Here is a 23465-nt window from a genome sequence, read left to right on the forward strand (position 1 = left end):
GTCTTGTGGAGTCATCCTAAACTCCTGACAATAAAACCATTTTAGCACCCTACACCATCACACATTTTATCAATCACACTCATAGTTTAAGTGAGAAAGTTTTATATGCACAAAAATCAATTATATAAATGTATATACATATATCATAATCATAGTTACAAACACACACAAGATTGAAACAGTAACTGAGGGTCTAGTTAACTAATTCTCTACCCACTTTAGGGTCCCCAGTTCTTTCAGACCTGAGAAAAAATTACTTCAAAATCTTCAACTGTTTATGAGATCCTAAGAATCCAATACATTGTAAGCTCTTTGGGGCAGGGACTGTCTTTGTTCTGTGTTTGTAAAACACCTAGCACAATGAGGTCCTGGTCTGTGGTTAGGGCTCCCAGGCAGGATGGTAATACAAGTAGGTAATGAATAACTACTGCTTGTTACGGTGTTGGAGGATGCAGTGGCAGGCTCAGCTACTCTTTCCACAGCACTATATCCATGACCCTGATTGTCAACAGATGTGCAGGCTATGTGGTTGGGAAAAGACCCTACATGTAAATAGTTCTTTGGTCTACATAAAAGTGATACTGGAGTGTCTCTCATCACTCTAAAATTTTGTTCACAGAGCATGTCTACTAGCACTCTGCATTCAAAAATGTGATTTGCTTTCCCAAAATTCTGGTGGCTAGTTATGGAAATTTGTTGTCTTCGTTATAGTGCCCAGTGGTACAGTGTAGTGTGAGCTCAGGAGACATTTTGATGAATGCACATAAACACACACAGGGAAATAAATGCAGTGGTGGACAAGGGAAAACAAGCAGGCATACATTTTAATTGTTTCCTCTGAAGCTTTGCCATAGCTTTAACCATTGCTGCTAGAGTTCAGTAGTTTGGGTATCTGGAAGACACATCCAAAGCATTGCGCACCTTGAATTCCTGCCTTCACTCTTATGGTTCCTTATAGTTATTATTTCCTTTTCTGGTAAGTAATTGAATATGGCAGAAATCCATTCCCCCCCCCCTCATCTAATCTTACCAGCAGGAAAATGGTTTCCTGTAACCTAAACCAAGTCAGACTCCTTTTTAGTGCAGTAACTGAGGGGACAGACATGAACTGTGTATCAGAGCCCTGGTGGGTACAGCTCACCGGATTGCACATCGGGATCCTGAGGAAATCCCCCCGCTACAAAATGGGGTGTCACTGCCCAAAGGATGTAAACAATAGCGTTCTGTTTTGTCTTTCAGCTCAGCAGGCTGGACCTCGGCCTGAAAATTTCTGGCAGCAATGAAGCAAAAAGGCAATGTTAAAGTGTGGCAAGCAGAACAAAACGTACTATTTTAAGAAAACTGAAAACAATTACAAGGGTGAACATAGTGGAACCAAATACCTATAGTACTCTATATAGCACCTTTTCCTATAGAGGCGCTCTACAAACTTCAAGCAAGACCATTCCAGGGTTTTGCACTAGTACCATCACCATAGTATCTGAGTGTCTCCCACATAATAAGATTGGAAAAGCAAGGTCTTGAGTAGACTGTCTTCTCCTTTCCCTCATCAAGGGGTCTTTGCTTGGAATAAGTTTTTCAGGGAGCAAAGAGGGAGGTAAGAGGTAATGTATTCCAAACGTGGTAGAAAGATACTCTCTCTCTCTCAATGCCCCTATGAGGTAAGTATTTTGACAGTATTTATGCATGAGGAAACAACAGCAATTAGGGGTTAGTTTAAGTCTCAGAAACCACAATGAATGAGTGGTAGAGACAGGAACAAAACCTGGGCATACTGAATCCCAGTCACTCCAAACCTTCCTTGTCTTATCAACACAGAATAGGAATGCAGATGTACAGAAATGGTTAGATCCTCAATGGAAGCTTTTGGGTGCTGAGAACTTTTGAAGATCTTAACACTGCACTTAGGTGCCTAAATGGGAGGTGCTGGATGCTGACCTCTTCAGAAAATCTGACCCAAAGCATTTTTGTTTGGTAGTGGCATAGAATAACTTTTAGTACTGTTATCTGTATATTGCTTATGCCATTCTGCTCTGCACTCCATTCATTGAAGAAAAAAATATTAAAAGCCAGAAAAAGACTGGCTATATACTGAAGTACTTTATCACTGCTTCAATACTAGACTCATTTCAGCACTGCAGCAGCGGTAGCAATTACTATGACCCATCTTTTGTAGCTAGACAAATTAGGTGAATAAAAAACTATGCACAAACTTCATGGTACGGGACTAGGGTTTTTTATTGTCGTAACTAAGCACTGTAAAGCCTGTGTTTGAAGAGCATTTTATTTAGGAGCAGTAATGTACTGTTATGAGGGGTTTCAGTTCATTTAATTAAGCTGACTACAATTATACCCCAGTGTGTCTTAAAACTGCAAGAATCTATTTAAATATTATTTAGATGCATATCTCTTAAGCACCAGAGACTCTGCAGGGTTTCATGTTTATATCAATTAGGGATATCGACTCAGTAATAAAAGCTCTTTTGTGTGTCATCTTATAATCCTTTCGACTCTGGGATCTGGTACATGTATTCACTTGTTCACCTTTATCTGTGTATAGCAAAGATGTGGTTTTAGATTCCTACATGTCCATATCTCATCGACATTGCCAAAGTGCTTGGTGATTAGGCTAAATGGGCTCCCAACTAAGAAAAGTGTCTCTGCTCACCAGCAGAAGTGAATCCTACATAGTCTGCTCTTGAGTAACTGCAGGCTTACCATATCTCACAGAGGCTACATACAGGCGATTCTCTGAGGAGCAAACATGCAGGAGATTCCTACTGGTGCTTCTCCAGTAATGTACAACAGCCTTGTTTCACAGAACCTAAGCATGTTTACATCCCCTAGACTTTCCCCAGCTATACCACACTGACAGCCATAAACTGCCTATCCTAAGCATGTGCCAGGTCATACCCTCAGAGCATTCTTGTTTCAATCTTATTCTTACAGCTCACATCCATATTAGTCAACAATTTTCAACCAATACTCAGTATTTGTCTTTAAATGCACATAAAATAAGACACCAGCAAGGCCATGCAGGTGTTATTTCCTCTCCTAGTATCTCTGCTTGGTATTCCATGCCTGCAATGGTGCTTTTTCTGCCCTTAACTTCGCTCCCAAGTTCAGTAGTTCTGGAGTCACCCTTGACTCCCAACTATTTTCCTCCCACATATTCCTTGTCTGTACATGTACAATCAGCAGCATCTCTGGAACTTTGCTGAAATTTGTCTTCCAGTTGGCATCACCTCTTCCAAAATCCTTAGTCATCCCTTAGTCATCTCCTGTCACGAGCGTTGCAATTTTCGATTCTATGATCCTCCTAACTTCCTGCCCCTAAAGTTTAGACGCTACACTTCAAAAAGTCGGGACTATTTTTCACTTTCCTCACCACAGAAATCCTTCATCCTCTAGACAATGAGTCCCTCTCTACATTATCCCTTAAGCCTTCCCATTCTCTCTCTATATGAAGGTAGCGAGACATGAGTCTGTGGAATAGTCTCCCAAAAAGCCCCATGCCCAAGTCAGTTAAAACTGGACAAGGCAATGGAAACCACAAAGCAGTGAACAGTTCTAAATATGTAGAAGGACACATCCTTTTTTCAAGTATCAGAGGGTAGCCGTGTTAGTCTGGATCTGTAAAAGCAGCAAAGAATCCTGTGGTACCTTATAGACTAACAGACTTTTGGAGCATGAGCTTTCGTGGGTGAATACCCACTTCCTCAGATGCATGTAGTGGAAATTTCCAGGGGCAAGTATATATATGCTAGCAAGCAAGCTAGAGATAACGAGGTCAGTTTATTGAGCGAGGATGAGGCCCTGTTCTAGCAGTTGAGGTGTGAAAACCAGAGAGGAGAAACTGGTTCTGTAGTTGGCAAGCCATTCACAGTCTTTGTTCAATCCTGAGCTGATGGTGTCAAATTTGCAGATGAACTGAAGCTCAGCAGTTTCTCTTTGAAGTCTGGTCCTGAAGTTTTTTTGCTGCAGGATGGCCACCTTAAGGTCTGCTATAGTGTGGCCGTGGAGGTTGAAGTGCTCTCCTACAGGTTTTTTGTATATTGCCATTCCTAATGTCTGATTTGTGTCCATTTGATGACAATATATATCTCCAGATCAGTGGCACTGCTATGGGCACCCGCATGGCCCCACAATATGCCAATATCTTTATAGCCGACCTGGAACAACGCTTCCTCAGCTCTCGTCCACTCACGCCCCTTCTCTACCTATGCTACATTGATGACATCTTCATCATCTGGACTCATGGGAAGGAGACTCTGGAAAAAATTCCACCACGATTTCAACAGCTTCCACCCCACCATCAACCTCAGCCTGGACCAATCTACACGGGAGGTCCACTTTCTTGACACCACGGTGCAAATAAGTGATGGTCACATTAACACCACCCTGTATCGAAAACCTACCGACAACTGTGCCTACCTTCATGCCTCCAGCTTCCATCCCGGACACATCACACGATCCATTGTCTACAGCCAAGCACTGAGGTACAACCGCATCTGCTCTAACCCCTCAGACAGAGACCAACACCTACAAAATCTCCACCAAGCATTCTCAAAACTACAATACCCGCACGAGGAAATAAGGAAACAGATCAACAGAGCCAGACATGTACCCAGAAGCCTCCTACTGCAAGACAAACCCAAGAGAGAAACCAACAGGACTCCACTGGCCATCACATACAGCCCCCAGCTAAAACCCCTCCAAAGCATCATCAAGGATCTACAACCCATCCTGGACAATGATCCCACACTTTCACAGGCCTTGGGTGGCAGGCCAGTCCTTGCCCACAGACAACCTGCCAACCTGAAACATTCTCACCAGTAACTGCACACTGCACCATAATAACTCTAGCTCAGGAACCCATCCATGCAACTAACCTCGATGCCAACTCTGCCCACATATCTACCCCAGCGACACCATCGCAGGACCTAACCAGATCAGCCACACCATCACTGGTTCATTCACCTGCACATCCACCAATGTAATATACGCCATCATATGCCAGCAATGCCCCTCTGCTATGTACATCGGCCAAACTGGACAGTCTCTACGGAAAAGGATAATGGACACAAATCAGACATTAGGAATGGCAATATACAAAAACCTGTAGGAGAGCACTTCAACCTCCACGGCCACACTATAGCAGACCTTAAGGTGGCCATCCTGCAGCAAAAAAACTTCAGGACCAGACTTCAAAGAGAAACTGCTGAGCTTCAGTTCATCTGCAAATTTGACACCATCAGCTCAGGATTGAACAAAGACTGTGAATGGCTTGCCAACTACAGAACCAGTTTCTCCTCTCTTGGTTTTCACACCTCAACTGCTAGAACAGGGCCTCATCCTCCCTCACTGAACTGACCTCGTTATCTCTAGCTTGCTTGCTAGCATATATATACTTGCCCCTGGAAATTTCCACTACATGCATCTGAGGAAGTGGGTATTCACCCACGAAAGCTCATGCTCCAAAACGTCTGTTAGTCTATAAGGTGCCACAGGATCCTTTTTTCACTCTCATTACTTTAACATACAAGTAACTAACTAACTATCTACACAACACTTTGTAATATTTTTAAGGAAGGCTAGCAGATAAAATTAAAATACCTGTGTGTGTTCTGAACACATTTAAAATGAAGATTAAAAGCCATAAGTAAACTGGCAAAGATTACTTGAAAAACTAGTACAAAATCCTACCAGGATGAAAACATGACATTCAAATCCTGACCATTGTCAGTTTTCTTCAGCCCTGCTAATAAGGGACCTATTAGATTAATCCTCCCAACCCCTGCACCAATCAAATCCAGCAATAGCCCAGAGTTAGTGACCACATGTTCAGAGCACCGAACATCTAGACATGTGGAAGCTCCCATTTTCCACTATGCAGCAAATACACAGATGCACATGGTAGGAGTCCAGTGCTTCCTTGTATGAGTCAATATTTTGATTAGGTCTTTGACCTAATTTTCTTAGTTTAGCTCCTTGAATCCAGATGAAATCATGCAGTGCTCAGGTTTGGAGAACACTTGAAGAGCAATTTCTGGACTACTGGCAGACTTATGTGTGCAGGCTCAGCCCCTCCACCCCATACACAGGTAGAAAAAAAAATCAATACACTGTTGGAGCTGTGCTGAGGAAGCATTAATAAATTTCTTTGAGGTGCCATGTTTTGATTCCCCCAAACCCACTACAAATCACAATTTGCCACTTTAATGTATTAAGTACCACGGTGAGGGGCATGCCAAAAAGATTCATCATCACAGAGGTCAGATAAGGTGATAGTAAATGAGCAGGGTGGAGAACAGAGGAAGTTATAAAAAGACTGAGATCTCCTTTTTGCAGAAGGAGATGCATCTGTACATTCCCTGGGGGAAAAAAAATGAAAGTCTTCCCAGAATACCTGAAAGCAGTGAATGAACACGGGACACTATACAAAAAAGCACCATGAAAAATGCAGGATAATCCACCTGTTTTCATCCATCAATTTTATTTTAATGATACATAGCAATGTAAATAATTCTACACAAACACACAATTGTTGACTGCGCAGCTTGAGTAAATGAAAAGGAATTCCAGGGAGTTGCTGTTTTCTTCCAATGGGGAAAATATGAACTCTGAGAAACTTTAGGGAAGTGCAATATGCAGAAACATGCAGAAGCCGTCCAAAGAATTTGACAGCTATGGGGATCCTGAATTTGCCCAGCGAACATGGAGTCTTCCCTTATTCAACCCTCTCTCTGGTATTAAGTTACTGGGAGGGAGGGGGAAAAATAGGAAACCATTATTCCTGAAACTAAACTTTTAGGTTAAAATCTAGCAGTGAGGTCTGTGCGCACAGAACTCATTGCAGTATCGGGGCCTAAGCTGCAATCTTTGCCATCAGAAAAGCAACATTTGTCAGGGGATTTAATAGCTTACTAATGGCCTGCTCCTGCTCCCATTAAAGTCAATGGCAAAACTCCAACTGATTTCAATGAAAGCAGGATTAGCCACTTTAACGGCTGTAGTGAGGGACTGAGATGCTTCTAAGAAAAAAAGACCTGACGTGCGGCCCAAAGAAGAAATGTGGCCCAAGGAATCAGGAAATGCAGCCCTACTGTGGGACAATGTCACTCTGTAACCAGTAAGCGACGATAAAATTGATAACTGTAGATTTTCACTCTTGTGGATGAACTCATGCAGCCCCTATCCTTACGCAAATAAGAGCAAATACAATGGTTGTGTGCATTTATTTTTTCATTTTAACAATTATAAAAGGGTATATGCAAATCAGCTGGAGAGCTAATTTGCAATTTGCCAACATGGCTCTTAGGGCACAGGTAGGCATACCCATACTAGCATTAATCTAGCTAGCCAAGTAACAATAGTAGTGAAGACATGGAGGAATGCACTTCAGCGCAGGCTAACAACCTGAATACATACCCTGACAGGCTTGTACTGGGAGCTAACCCATGCTACCATGTCTACTCTGCTATTGTTAAATGTGTTAACTAGATTAAAGCTAGCACAGGTATGCCTACCCACACACTACAATCACACAATCACTTGCAGTGTGGACATACTCTCAGGCCATGTCTACATCTAAAATTTTGCAGCGCTGGTTGTTACAGCTGTATTTGTACAGCTGTATAGGGCCAGCGCTGCAGAGTGGCCACACTTACAGCAACCAGCGCTGCAAGTGGTGTTAGATGTGGCCACACTGCAGCGCTGTTGGGCGGGCTTCAAGGGGTTTCGGGGAACGCGAGAGCAAACCGGGAAAGGAGACCAGCTTCGCCGCGGTTTGCTCTCGCGTTCCGCGAACCACCCTGCAAACCGGAGGGAAGGAGACCTGCTTGCTCGGGTTCGGGGGAACGCGAGAGCAAACCGGGAAAAGGAGACCAGCTTCGCCGCGGTTTGCTCTCGCGCGTTCCGCGACCACCCTGCAAACCGCAGGGAAGGAGACCTGCTTGTTCGGGGAACGCGAGAGCAAACCGCGGCGAAGCTGGTCTCCTTCCCCGCTTTGCTCTCGCGTTCCCCGAAACCCCGAGCAAGCAGGTCTCCTTCCCTGCGGTTTGCAGGGTGGTTCGCGGAACGCGAGAGCAAACCGCGGCGAAGCTGGTCTCCTTCCCCGGTTTGCTCTCGCGTTCCCGGAACCACCCTGCAAACCGCAGGGACGGAGACCTGCTTGCTCGGGGGTCGGGGAACGCGAGAGCAAGCCGGGGAAGGGAGACCAGCTTGATTACCGGAGGCTTCCTCAGGTATGCTGGGATACCTGCTTATTCCACGGAGGTCAAGAAAAGCGCTGGTAAGTGACTATACTTGATTACCAGCGCTGGATCACCAGCGCTGGATCCTCTACACCCGAGACAAAACGGGAGTACGGCCAGCGCTGCAAACAGGGAGTTGCAGCGCTGGTGGTGCCCTGCAGATGTGTACACCTCCTAAGTTGCAGCGCTGTAACTCCCTCACCAGCGCTGCAACTTTCTGATGTAGACAAGCCCTCAGTGTCAGACACTGAAATCCTTGCTCCACTGCTCACCAATTATGATGTTTTTCATTATTCCCAGTGTGCTAGCTGACCACTGGAATCTGACTGCTTGCTTTGTCAAGAACTTCTTTAAACACCAACAGTCTAGTACAGGTGCTGTAGTGCACAGCTGCTTCTATTTTTCGGTTCTGAAATAGAGGATGGCCTCTTCTGGGTCATTGCTCTGATAAAACACCGTCTGACATGAAAGTGGGAAGGTTCCCCCCGGCACCCTTCCTTCTGTATTGTTTTCTACAATGATAGTGACTGAACAGCAGCCTTTTCACCTGATGAATTTATGTTGCAGCCTTAGTTATGTATTAATGCAAATGAGTTACAATTATGTCATGGAATCCGTGACATTTTCTGCCCAAGGCTGGAGCTCTCAGCAGCCCCTCCCCCACTCCTCCCCTGCAGCTCCCAGCCTCCACCCTGGCAGGGGGACCCTGCAGCTGCCTAGCCGCAATGGAGAACCCCTCTGAAGCTGTCCAGCCATGGGAGCCTTGAACTCCCAGCTGCCCTGAGAGCATGGGGACCCCGGAGCTCCCACTCCCCGCAGCAAGAGTGGGTGCTGAATCTGCCTCTCCATTTTGTCTGGGATATTTCTAGTGACAAAAAAAAAAAAAGGAGTTTTATACAGAATCCATCCTGACTACTGTAAGAAATTCAGAAATCAAGCCATGATGTTTCTCTCATCCTAGCACAGTGAACTCATTTGTAATTGCCACCCAGCTATACTGCCTTTGATTTCTACCTTATGTGTAAGAATATGTAATCTAGTATCCCTAAATATATTATAAATGTCTGATTTCCCTAATATATACTCCCCCCATACATAATTCTTAAAGTAGACAAAATCACAGAGCTTTTGATATGCAAACATACGGTTATATATAAAATCCACTTTCCACTTCTGCTTTCAGTTCCTAGGACTGAACTTTATATTACTGGTGCTACAGCATCCCCAGCTGAGATTTCCTTTCTCAATTATCCAGAGCTGAGAATTAGTAGCCCTCAGAGCACAACTTATAGATCTATCTATTCAGTCATATTGTCAGATCCTTCTCAGCATTGAATAAAAGTAAGAGGAAGACTGCAGGCACTAAATCTAGAGGGGAGCAGTATATCTGAGAACTCAAAAGGGAAATTCTTACAAATTGTACATATTAATTTTAGGGCTGTGACTCATGCATAAGTGTGGCTTATGGAATGCAATCATAACTTTCAAATAAGGACAAAAATGTGAAATGAACTCAAAGATAACTGGACCTGCTTCACAGTTACACGGATGCTCCTTTACACATCTCTAACAGTGTATTTACACACACTTTAAGGACTCTTAACACTGCCAGAGTGGTGTAAAGGGGGCCATAGTTTAAATCAAGCCAAAATTTCTCTCTGGGAGAACAGTGGAATTAAACCAGATTTACATTGCTGTAAATGAAAGCAGAATTTCCTCGCTGTTTTGAGAGCAAGTTCCTCTTGGAAGTCATTGGAATGCTAAGGACCACAAAGCTTAATGCCCATGTATTTCAGATCACCACACAACAAAACCCTGGCAATATTATACGATTAGGGAAGCACATGAACTTATGAAGAGATGACAAAAGGATATTTCTTTTTGTTTAAAGTCTATGGGCCAAATGCTCTGCTCATGTAAATGAAGTCAGTTCCACTGACTAATGGAAATTCACTCATTTATGCCAGCAGAAATTGGCCCTATATCTATTGTTTCCCCCGCCCTCTGTTTCTATGGCACCCATTCCACTGCCCAAAGCATCTTCAGCTGCAAAAAAGAGGGTTAGGAATGTTCCGCCAATCAAAAGACCTTATTAGTGGAACATTCTTTCATACTATGTAATATTTAAACAAATACAGGATTGCCCTCTTGGGATTCTAGTGATAAACCACTAAGAGACCTCCTGTGGTACTGTAACAGAACCCTTAAATATATTACCTTTATTATGCATTACATTGTTATGTATGCATTCTTTTTTCCCCCTCTCTTCTCATCTTCCCCCCCAAAATATGTGGCTTTATAACTATCTTAGGTCCTGCTCCTGTAAAGTGATGCTCACAAGCAGATCCTTATGCTGACAGGGAGCTTCAGAGAAGTCAAAAGTATGTAAGGAACAGCAAAATCTAATGTGTCTGTAGCAGAAGCAGGCTTGAAACAGTTTTTTTTATCCAGATTCCAAACCCTTTCTAAAATGTCATGGCTGTTAGGATCCAGAGTTTTGATTCCTGATCCATGTTTGCTTTTTAGGTATGATGGGTACTGAAAAAACACAACAAAAACACTTATAATAAATTATTGTTTTATATCTAAGCTTTTGATTTAGCTTCAAAACAACAGAGCTCTAATATTCTTATCACCTATGTCTAAAAAATGTGTTTTTCAGGAGGTTAAAAACAATATTAAGTCTTAGTTTTTACCTCTCAGATAGTTCAAACACCTTATCCAGCAGATATTGAAACTATTTATTATCAAAACACCGGTTATTTTATATCAATTTGAATTAAAATACAAAATTAGCGTGTGGTTTGAAACATCAAGTTAACAGCTGAGAAAGGCTTTAACTATTATCATAAATGAAATCAAGGAAAATATTCCACTCAAACCCCAAGAATATTCAACTAAACACAATATGCAGTCATCAGGGCCAACATCACACACTTTACAATCACAGCATGTGCCTTCTTTCTATTTTGAGTGGTTGGCTGAAATTTCAATAGTTTACATTTTTATTTAAAACAGGTTTATTGAAATAAACTCTGCTGTTAAATGGTACTACCAGTAGAACAGGGACTGCCAGAACTTAGTTTTTTAGCTCCCAAAGACAATACACCCGCCTAGATATTTCCCCAGTGGAGACCATGCTTTTATCACAGAAGTATTGTCCTTAGAGAGATCTGTGCATAGTAAAACCAAACAGAGCAATTCTCTTGTGTGTGTTCCATCATGAGAAATGTGAGACTAGGATCCAAATATCCCTGATGCTGCACCTCAATAGATTAACTTCTGCTGCCTCCTCCTCCTCTCACCACACCACCAGAGACATTTAATAAATGGAAACTGACCAAATTTTTGAGTCTCGCTCATTCAATTGTGAAAAAGAAAAAAATCTGCCTAATTTTATGTGAAAATGGATATTATGATAAATAATTCTATATAATAAATGTCATTACTCATCTGCTACGTAAGCCTGTCAAACTGTAATTAATATATAGCAGTCCTGAGACCAAATTTACTCACAAATTATTTACATAATGATAATGGAAAGGATGGGGAGGGAGAGATCTCATACTGCTACACTGGGAGTGTTGGAGAGGGTAAAAAGTGGCACCTATCCAGGGCCAAACTTTCCCCCCAACATTTATCGGCCTAAAACTGTGTAAGCAGAGTCAGGATGAGCTCTGCCCTGACATCTGGTGGTGAATTGTGGCGAGTTGTGGAAAAGAACTTCAGGGGCTGGTTTTGTTTGTATAGGCACACCCACCCCACCTAGCATGAGCTGACAGCCGCCCAAATGGTCACTTTGGCTGCTGTGGGATTCCCAATTTCTCTGTTATTGGGGCAGGAAGAATAAAGTGTTGTTACCCCGATTATGTGAATCAAGGCCAGTGGAACTGTTTTATGACAGAGGGTCTCATCATCAACTAAGTAGCACTCGCTAGACATAGGTTCCAAAAGCCAGTGAATTGAGAGAGACTGGGGATAGGTATTTGTACCTGATGATATGGGTCCCTTTTAAGGGCCTGAAAAACCAATTGCACCTCTCCCTCTTTCCACTGTTGAATAGCAGAGCTAATTTTGATTCCATTAAGAGTCTAGTTATAGGCTGCTGTACTGAATTCACTTTGGGCCAATGGTGCACCAGCACTGGTGCTCCCCTACCACAAGTTGAAATAATTAAGAGCTAAAATTACAGAGTGATGTGTTAACTAGTGGGAGACCCTGAAGATATATTGCTTAGCAGCTGGCAGAGTGGAGTAGTTCGTGGGACGGCTGGAGCGGCCAATGGGACAGTGAGTGGAGTGGAGAGGCTCACGGTGAAGGCTGTAGCAGAACCCCAAGGAGACGCGGAGCAGTCAGCCTTGGACCACGTAAGGTGCCCCTTAACAACCAGCAGGCCCCTTCTCCTTCCACCCCCCCTTTCCACCCAGGCTGGATGGGGGGGTGTTAAACTCTGCAGATAAACTTTTGAACTCTGGGGCTGCACTGACTAGGGACAGAGAATTTTGGGGTGTTGGACTTATGGGACTTTGGGGTGATCTTTTGGATGGTTGGACTTAAGAACCCGAGGGGAAAAGGACAGTGCCAAACTTATTTGAGGGTAGGTCTTTTGCTCATGGTTTGCGTTATGAATCCTGTTTATGGTGTTTCCCCAACATAATGCCACATTGTTTCCCTCCTTTATTAAAAGGATTTTGCTACATTCAGACTCTGTGCTTGCGAGAGGGGAAGTATTGCCTCCTAGAGGCGCCCGGGGGGGGGATGTAACTGTTCCAGGTCACTGAGTGGGGGCTCAATCCAGTTTTGCACTGCGTTATTGAAACGCAACCCACAGATGCTGAACCCGGCGCTTGTTGCTGCCAACTCAGACGGGCAGAAGGGTTACAACTGTATAGAGGAGACCCTTCCACTGGAGGGAAAAGGACTCACACAGTGGTTCCCCTCCCCCACAGCCATATGGCCTTTGGGAAAGAATTTGCAGTGAGGAGCCAGACAGAGACTGAAGCTGGCAAGGCAGCAGAGGCTTAAGCAGTGACCAACAGACACTGAAATATTCTCTACAGTTTGACTGGACTGTCTTTGCCTTGTGCTGATTGGCTGCTGATGCCAACCCCCAATCTCAGTCTCTTCACCTTAGCTTTACTCCACATCTGCCCCTTGTACCTTCCTACCACCTCTCTTCTCACCTGCTCCATCCCCCTTTCTCTGCTCTCTCATCCTCTCTTTCCATTTAGCTGAGCCTCTAAACATCCCCCCCCAAACAAATAAATAATTGAACTGATGTGACATCACTCTGCTTGCATGTTAAAACCCTTTGCCCCATTCTTTGTCTATCCTTTCTCTTTAGATTGTAAGATTTTTGAGACAGGGATTGTCTATTACACTGTATTTGTACAGTGCCTACCACTCGGCTAATCCCTAGGCACTACTGTAATAAATATGATTAATCATAATTGAGCCATCACAGAAAGTTCTTTGCTCTGAGAGCAAGTAGAATTTTCCAAGGCTGTGTTAGTTAATCAAGAGGCCCTGACCTCTCAACATCCAAATACCTTTTATGCATTACAAAAAAATTCCTTTAAAAAGTTATTTTCAAAAATATGTAAAGCTATTTTAAACCCGATGCACCAAATACCAGATCATTTTTCATATTCACAAATGCAAAAACAGCATACAGAATGGGCAGATTCTGACAGTCTGCTTTATCCATTGCATTTGGTATAATTTAGAGACAGCTGAATTGGTTGGTGTTAAATATGATGAAAAAATTAAGGGAGATGAAACCATGTGTGTCAATTCTCATAATGGTGCATTTTCACAGCCAAGTGACAGGAACTTGAAAATGGGAATTTATAACCTTAACAGGATGGCTTATCTCTTGAAAACAGCTATTTCAGCTGTGCAATTCAACATACAGCTGTATAATTTCCCTACAAGTCTGAAAAACCAGTTCTTTGGCAGGAGCCAGGCCTGACCCCTCTTATCAAGCTTTAATCTCCAGGATCTCACACATAACACAGATATCTCCATCAAACTTCAGTGTATGGGACCTGACATGCAAGAAAAAAGTCTCTATCAGATGTTCTCTCTGAACTGTCTCTCTTCAGAGAAGGATTAGTGTTGGTGGAGGTAAACTTTTATGAGATGAGAAAGGAGACTGGATGGGTAGGCCAAAAAAAAAAAAGCTTATCTGTAATCAGTCACCATCTATGTCAAGGCTGATTCCCTGCTCTGGCACTTCGAGTGCAGAAGGTGGGGGTCTGCAAGGATTATAAAAATTAATATTGGCCACTCCAGGCTTATATTAAACTCCCAAGGTTGCAGCTTTTCTGTGAGCTTGGATGGGTAGATGTTGCCAACACCCAAGTGCAAAAACCCCTTTGAGGACTCAGGAAGGCTAACTTGGAAATTCATTCCTGTGGGGTACCCTCAAGCCCTTTCACGTCCCCTCCGGGGAAATGCTGAGAAAGAAAAACAAAGGAAATCAGCTGTTGCCACCAGCTAATTAAACAACATGTGCACAAAATTCTTAGGACACAAAAATCCAATCCTGTTCCTAAAAAGGTAAATTTTATTAAAAACGAAAATATAAAAATATACCTGGAAACTCAGGCTATTGCTAGATTTAAGGATTAAGCATCAAGAATAACTGTCTTGAGGTGCAGTTTAAAGGTTACAAGCAAAACAAAAGCATTTGGGGTTAGCACAGAGAAGTCCACAAGCCATAAAGAAATAAAGCGATTAAACCTAATCACATCTTCCTAGACATTTCCTGATCTGCTTACATATCTGGGGATTTAAATGAGTAGTTTCTAGGTATGATCTGATGATTTTTTATAACTGGCCCAAAGCTTCTTACAGCATTGCTGCTCTGCTCCCTCTTTCCAGAGAATACCCAGAGACAGACAAAGAGGAAGTTTTTCCCAATTTTAAAAAGTTCTAGCCTTCCCATTGGCTCTTCTGGTCAGGTGCCCACTCCTTTCCTTTTACCTATGCAGGGAAACTTTTTTACCCTTTACAGGTAAAGCAAGTAGAGAATAACTACTAAGAGGGATTTTATAGCTCTCTGGCTGGCTGGGTGTCCATAAAAAGGAGATATTCCACCCCTTTCATTTACCAGAGTCCATTTCAATTCATTTATATGAAAAATTATATTCTAATCCAACAGTCATGTTCTGCAAGATAGCAAAACCATATATGTCCCCCCTCAAAAGATATGTCAGGTCTGTTTTGTTCATCCTTGGCACCTGTGATTTGCTTTAAAAACCCACTCTAAAGTAGCTGCGGTAATGAAAACACTTTGCATCCAAGGATCTTACAGCAATATATAAAGGCAATTAAGTAGTAGTTTCCCCAGATGGGGAAAACAAGCCCAGAGATTATAGCACCTCGTTTTCAAAAGTGTTCTCTACTTTTAGGTTCATCTGTTTTTGAGTGTTGAACTTGAGACATCCTGGGGTCTTATTTTCAGAAGTGCTGGGCACCTGCAATTCCAGTTGAAGTCAGTAGCCTCGGTGTCTTAAGTTAGGCCCCCCAAAATTGAGGCACGCCAAGTAGTAGACTTTTTTGAAATATTAGCCTACATTTGCATGCCCTGTTTAAAGTCACGGCAAGCCAGTGACAGAGTCAGGAACAGAATCCAGAGAGCAGATCTCCAGCTGGGATAAATTGCCATTGATGGACCTATGATATATTACACTAGCTAAGGATTTGCACTCAGGCCTTGTGACTCCCAGGACCTTTGGTTTAACAACACTGGACTCCTTTATTTACAATTGACTGGATAATACTAATGTAATTAGAAATAACAGTAGCCAAAGAATTATCTGACGGGCTTCTCTCTAATGTTTAAAGATCTTTATTACCACTTTGATAAGAGATTAAACCTAACTGTTGAAAACTGCATGGAGCATTGTACTGAGAGCTGAGATTATGCATGCAAATGGCAGAGTTCCAGATGCAAATATAAGCTGATTTTATGCCCCTCAATACAGATAAACTGTTCTCTTTAGCTGGCAACTGTTCACTAACTATAAAATGCTCTGGATAGAAATTAAGTGTCTTTGCCCAACACTTATCATTGATTCGCCAGACTTGAAACCAGGATCTTGCTAACACTATGAAACAATGAACTGAAAGGTCACCTAGTTTCATTGTAGCTCATACAGGAACCTCTGTATCCTTTGCTAAGATCTTATTCTTTCAACAGGAAGAGTCCTAAGTGAGCCATAGCCTTGTCTTTGAATTAAATCCTTGCTCCATTGAAATTGATGGAAGTTTCAGCATTGAAATCAGTGGGGCCAGGATTTTACCCAACATATCCACTACAGCAGCAGTACCCTAAGGGAAGAAACCTACTTGTAACACAAAGAATTATGCTGCTTTAGGATACTATCTTCTTCACTATATCAATGCCATTAGGCCCTGCCCTAAAAGTACAGCTATAAAATGATCAAATCTATACACTTACCTGTGCAGTATCACTAACTTTGACATCAGATCAAAGGCCTCACTGACAAACACATTCAGGATCTGACCAACAAGGTGGATTTGCACTACCAAGTCAGTCTTTTGTTCAGTTTGCTCTCATTACACTGTATGTTTGATTCAAACACTATACACCTTGGAACAGTTCCCTAAAATGGTGCTGCACACAGCAACACAGAGCATTTCCATGGTATAGACACATCACTCATTGCAATCTCTCTCTGAAAATACCACATGAATTCCACACCATCAATTGCTGGTTTGAGACTTTGAACTATTAATTAGCCAGTGCTCTCCAACATGAGTATGTCTAAAATTAAGCATGAAGCTTTCAACTATAATTATGTTATCTAGTGCCTTGCATTAACATCATAAACTGCTCCAAAGTGTTAATACTACAAATGCTACTATCATTAGAGTAACTGCAATAAGGAAGAGAGGGAGGGACTGTCACTTCACTTCTCCTTCTCACTACTTGAGACCTTTCTCTCTCTGACGAAGTGGGTATTCACCCACGAAAGCTCATGCTCCAAAAGTCTGTTAGTCTATAAGATGCCACAGGACTCTTTGCTGCTTTCTCTCTAGCTCACTTTTCTCACAGTATATTCTCGATCTCCTCCCAAATCTGTATCAATTCCACACTCTCTTTTCTAACTGAACTCCAGTTGTAACTAGCAGCATTAGTTACACCAGTGCACATCCACTCAGTCAGTTTGGACATTTTAAATGGCAATCTAATTGCCAAGGGACTATACCTACAGTCAAAGACCAGGTCAAGAGATGAGGGCTCTCTCTCCTAGGTAATGCCCAGGTGAGCACCAACCCCCAGTCAGCTGCTGAAAAAGGGACACTTCTGACTAAGACACTGCCTGAGACCCTGTTTGCGGATCTGGCTCTCCTACTGACGTCCTCAAGTAAATGTCTGATACATTTAAAACCCTCCCAATTGCTTGTGGCTGCTGGAAAGAAGGAGGAGCGCCCCACCTTCTCTCTGTTCCCTTCCTGTCCTAATGCCTTCTGGCTGCTGCATGGGTGTGTGGGTCACTGACATTTTAACTTCTCCATAGTCTTGGGGCTGCTGTGATGCAGATGTCTCCACTACTCTACTCCTTTCTTAGCTTTCAGGCTGTTGCAAGGGTAGTTGCTTAGCTATTCTACTACTATACCAATCTCTATTTTGGAGTCCTCCTTTCCAGTGAATTGGTTTAGTGCCTGCGTCTACTATAGCTCATAGCTTTTCCCTAGCAGCAGAATGAAACTGACAAAACTCAAGTAAGTATGTACTCTGTTCCACTTGCTAAAAGTATGAGCAACAACAAAAGCACTGGAGTCTGTAGACTCAGGAGGACAACAGTGAATCAGTTTATGCTCAGTTCATATTCATATTTAGAATGTTTACTTTGCAACAATAGGGGCTAGAAACTTATTGTTTAAAATAAAATCTTAAATTCTGCAGAAAATTGAAGGTCTTCATTCAGGAAAGCTTTTTTTTTTTTCCCTTCTCCACATTTGAGTATATTTTCAAGACCCAATGCAAGGACTTATTTTTAAGTATTTGCAAACCTATTTATAATATACGGAGCACCAGCAGGAATAGAGTTATGCTGGGTAACTATTGTGGCTAATGCAAACACCAGCTACTTAGTTATCAAGTATCTCTTTCCCGCCATGTGGACTTATAATATAGACATTTTGTTTTAGATTAGTTTTTCTACGAAAAAAATAAGAGGGCTCTATTAACCATGGAGGAAAATAGGATGTGCAGCCAGAACAAACCTGTCCACAACTTGACATCACCCCAAATGATTCGATCTGAGAAAATCATAACTTTTCCCCTATTAAAATTCACCACGCTGTATGGTAGGCTTGGCCACCTTCTAAACCCTTCTCTAAGACATCCAATAATCCTTTGCTTTCAGTAAATGCAGAACTGAAACCTGCCAGAAAGAAAGAGAAAGGAGCTGTTCATAAAGTACCAACTGTGTACTCCCTACCCAAACTGGCAAAATTGACTCCGCTTTCATTCATACACTAAAGTCATTAACAGAGAAATAGTGTATGGAGCCAGGTGCTACTAAACTGATTTGCCATTTGAATGAGGATTTCTTTGGGGAAAGGAAATAAGGAGGTATTCTTTAAACATCACCTTTAGAATTAATACATTTCATATGGAAAAGTCCTGTAGCATAGCAAATAAGTTTTTCTTACACTCTAAAAAGCTTTAGACTAGAACCCTATTGGTTTTTTATCCCTATTAAGTTCTAGAGAACTTTTCATAAGGAATTTGTCATGATATTCCTAGATGCTTATGGTGAATGATTAAAAAACCCAATATTCTTTGTGGTTATTTGCTTTCAACATTCAGTATAGAGGGTTCTACTGTTAATTACCAGGTTCCTATATTTACAGAAATTTGCCAGCGATGAACTTGTACATAATATTACTATTTGGTAGTTACTAAGTGGCAATTGTCTAGGGTAATTATCACCTGTCACCTAAAATAAATATTATTCTAGCAGTGTAAGTAACAATAATAACAAGTGAGAGAGTCCTGTGGCACCTTATAGACTAACAGACGTATTGGGGCACAAGCCCACTTCCAGACTACAAAGAAAATTACAGAATAAATGACACACTCTGATAGCCCACCTCTCTCTAGAAGTAGTCCAGAAACAGCAGTTAAAGTAATTAAATTCAGAGCATGTACAGTGTAGCTGTAGAATTTTGAACTACTGTAGCTGTTGAATAATTGAACCTCGGGGAGGGAGGAGAGGACACCAATGTAAGAAGAATGGTAGAAAGAAATATTTAACTCACTGCATACTTCATAAACAACTGTCTTATTTTAATAATTAAAAATTAACATTTCAAGAATCAAAACACGGCATTCAGGATTACTCCTTGCAGCAATTACTCCTTACTCTAAGCAGCAATTTCTAAAGTACAACTTTGTTCCAACCCTACAGTAGTTTATAGAGTGTGCTGTGTTACTTATTCACTGAATACCACACACTGCAAATTTCTATTAAAAAAAATCTAGCTCCTCAGAGTTAAACCAAGTTTGACATGGTGAGAACTGAAAATCATACACAGAGTTTTTAGAAGTTTCAATAGTTGAACCTAGTCCCAATTACTTATATTGTTAAATATGATACAGACCAATAGAAAACAATAAGTTCTTCAACCAAACTGAAAAGGCATTTTGCTAGACATGGAACACAAAATCTGTGTTAAATAATTGTGAATTGCAAAGCAACTCTTAAAATAGTGCTCAGTATTATGTTCTTAAAGATAATATATTCACAAAATGCCAATTGCTAAAGATGAAAAGAGAAAAGATGAAAATTATTGCTAACTATATTCCAAAATTGTGATAATGGTCATCCAAGAAACAGTTTCTCCCAGCATGTAAATTTTTCAGGGATAGAAAAAAGAAAAGCTAATCCACAAAATTTCTAAAGGCAAAAATCAAACAGGATGGTGAAGCCGGATATTATAACAACAACAACTGATAACACTGTTCAATTTACCAGATAAAATTTGCAGCAGGTACTGTACAAAGTGCAATGTATCTGTAAGGGTTTACCACATGTGCACAACCCTGAAAAAAAACTCACTCATCTCTGATGATTCAACAAGAAAATGGTTACTTTACAAGAAGATCCAACTAAATGTTATTCCACATTTTTCAAGCAATCCCACAAATTTCCCTTCTTAGTTTTGCAGCACACTTTTTTTAAATAAATAGCGCAACAGAATAGCTGCTTTGAGTACAATACACAGCGATTCAGATCTCCCATCTTCTTTCTTATTTCCCTTTCCCTTTGCCTAGTAGCCCCCAGCAACTCACCAGTATTCCCATTACATCTGTCCACAGTTTGGAGAATGCATCAGACATCATGCTGTCTGACTGGGGTTCGGGGCAGGCTGCTTGTTCCTCCTCCATGACTAGATGGATTCCCTGCCTCAGCAGAGCTTAATACTTGTTCCCAACAACAACTTTCTGTCAAAGGGATGACTCTTCAACACACCACACACCAACAACAAACACTTCCCCAGTCCTTCTGAACAGCTTCACGATGCCTTCTCATCTGATCTCTGCTACCAGCCAAATCACTGCTTCCCAAAAGAAAGCTTCAAGGACAATGGGGAAAAAAAATCTCCAGGTCAGATGCCAGATCCTGCTCAGTCATTAGAGCTTTCCCCTAGGGTCTGTTCTCTCTTAGCTGATGGAGCCAGGAGCTGTGCACAGCTGACATTCCTTCCAAAACTTTTCTGGTAGAGCTGCAGCAACAGGGTAGCAGAAGGTAAGTCTGCGCCACAGTTTCACCGCGGGGGTTCTCGTAAGCTTAAAAGCAAAGGATTCATTGCAAAATCTTCCTTCCAACAAACAGACACACATCCATCTAAAAGCGAGTCCCTCAGAAAGTCAGCTTGTAAGGCACTGCTAGCAGAATAGGTGCCTATGGTTTCTTTTCAGCGCGTAGATAACTTTCTAGTACCCCTTTCTTCCAAATGAGCTCTCCCAGTTTCACCACTGCTCACGCCCCCAGCTAAAGAAAGCTTTTAGCAACAAAAGGTACTCTGATGTCAGGCTCTTTGCATGGAAATGAGCCACAGGCAGGAGAAAAAATCGACTGTTGAAAGAGCAGCCTCTGGCGTACACAAGTTTCGAGTCACCAAAGCAAGTCACTTAAAACATTCTCCGTGACATACAGGAAGCCACACTAGCCCAGCCTCGCCAGGACTTCGCGTCCCCGGGATCCCCACCTTTTCCAGGGACGCCAGCCTAACTCCGCCTTTCTCGTTTCAGAAAAACAAGCGCTGGAAACTTGGTCCGCCCCGAGGCTGAGCGCGAGGGTTGTTTTATCCTGTTCGGGGTGTGTGTGTGGTTTGCTATTGCGCTCTTCTCTCGCGCAGACACATTCACAGCTTGGGAACCATTCGGCATCTGACGAGGCAAAATGATGAACTGAGAGGAACAGTGACTTTTATTTTAAAGTGTAAAAAACTTTTGTAAAAATTGCAACCTTTCGCTGCCATAGGGACGCTACCATGTGGATTATGTTATTGCTAAATATTTCCAGCAACAGATATTTTTAGTTGACTATTAGACCCCCACTATTTTTCTTTTTCAAAAGGAGCGATCTGTCATTGATTAGGTTTTATAAGGCGAGCTTCCCTGAGGGCAAGGTTATGGAAATATTTCCTTGCCTTCTGTTTCTTATTTAGTTTTGTTTTTTTCCCATAGGATGATGAACTGCAATAACCAACAATTACATATGGCGCCCCCTCTTTTGGGGAAGTGGTTGATTGTACATGCACTTAAATACATTTGTTTGTGAAAGGGTAGTCAATAAAATCATGACAAATTAATAGGACTTTAGGATATAATGCAAACGGATATAACCGGAATTCAGATATAATTTGCTAAAGCAGCATTGGGGGGGTGTGCTGCTGCACATTTCCACGGATAAAAGCAAGTTTGATATAAGGGGTTTCATCTATAATATGGTAAGATTTCTTGGCTCTGGAGGACAGCGCTGTATTGGGGTAGAGGTGTACTTCTAGAGAAATAGCTGTCTGAGTGATAGAAGACACTAAATTCCCCCCCCCCCACATAACCTATGTATAGTATTTTGCTCAGGGCAGAGAAAATCACAACCCTACAATTTCAAAGCCCACCCACAAATTTAGAAGAGCTGGATATTTCTGCTAAAATGATCAGCAGTATATAGTTTAAATGTAATATGATTTGTTAGGCTTTAAAATTAATAATCACCATCTCAAAAAGCTATTGTTTCAAACTGCCATTAATTCGAAGCCCTTTGTGCAAGGGGTGAAGCTGTCATCTATATAGTAGCTGTAATGGTATTTTCAGCATTTTAAACTGTAGTATAGATGGGGCACAAGCATCTTCAGTACTATCTCAGCCTGGTTCCCAAGCAGAATGTTGGCCTCCCAATGGCTCAGACACAGCACCAGAGCTTGGCTGCTGCTTATGCTTTCCCCCCTCCTATCTACCACTACGAAAATTTACCAGTCTTGTCAATTTTCACAGTGGTTAGATGGAACCCTTTGGACAGCCATGAAACTGACAAGAATGAGGTCAATTTCATGCTGCTGCTGCTTGGGAAAACTAGGAGCAAAGATTGACCCTGGAATAATTCAGGGGAGAGCAGGACTCAAACTGACACTGGGAGAGGGATAAAGCAGCAGAGGCATGACACACCCATGCACACAAGCAGAGAATGCTCCTTCTCCCTGCCACACAGCCACTGGATTCCATTTATAAAGTTTTTGAGGGGCAGGGACTTCAAATCTACCAAGCACAGACTGGTTTCAGGAACAGATCCCTGGTAGAAATCCCACAACTCTCCCCTTTTCCCGGATGTGAGGGAAGAAGATAGTGGCTTCTCTGGCCACTGTCTTTTGACAATATTGGTCTTTCAACTAGTTAGTCCTCGGAGCTATTAAATGCCTGAAAAAAATCCCAAGTCCAAAGGGTGGTAAATGAGTGAGTGCACACTGAGCAGGACAGAAAAAAGGAGAGAGAGAGAGTCACAGAAAAGTAACAAAAGAGAAGCAAGCTACTAAAATAGAGAGAGACCACATTGATGATGAGGTGAAGTTTTTACTGGCACACATTTAGGATGTCCTACATCTCATACATGACTTTTCCCCCACTCATGAGCAATACAGCAAGGCCAAAACACACATGGGGAC

General features: G+C 42.1%; 1 protein-coding gene across 1 annotated transcript in view; it reads right to left on the minus strand.

Moving 5' to 3' along the window:
* SASH1 (SAM and SH3 domain containing 1) overlaps positions 1-21451 on the minus strand; it is a 179742-nt gene extending 158291 nt beyond the window's left edge. The window contains exon 1 of the mRNA XM_050951603.1: positions 20590-21451. Coding sequence (XP_050807560.1) covers positions 20590-20685 — 96 coding nt within the window. The 5' untranslated portion in view covers positions 20686-21451. The remainder of the gene's footprint in view (positions 1-20589) is intronic.
* Positions 21452-23465: the final 2014 nt, after the last annotated feature.

The sequence above is a fragment of the Gopherus flavomarginatus genome, chromosome 4 (genome assembly GCF_025201925.1).
Source record: "Gopherus flavomarginatus isolate rGopFla2 chromosome 4, rGopFla2.mat.asm, whole genome shotgun sequence".
Classification (NCBI taxonomy): Eukaryota; Metazoa; Chordata; order Testudines; family Testudinidae; genus Gopherus; species Gopherus flavomarginatus.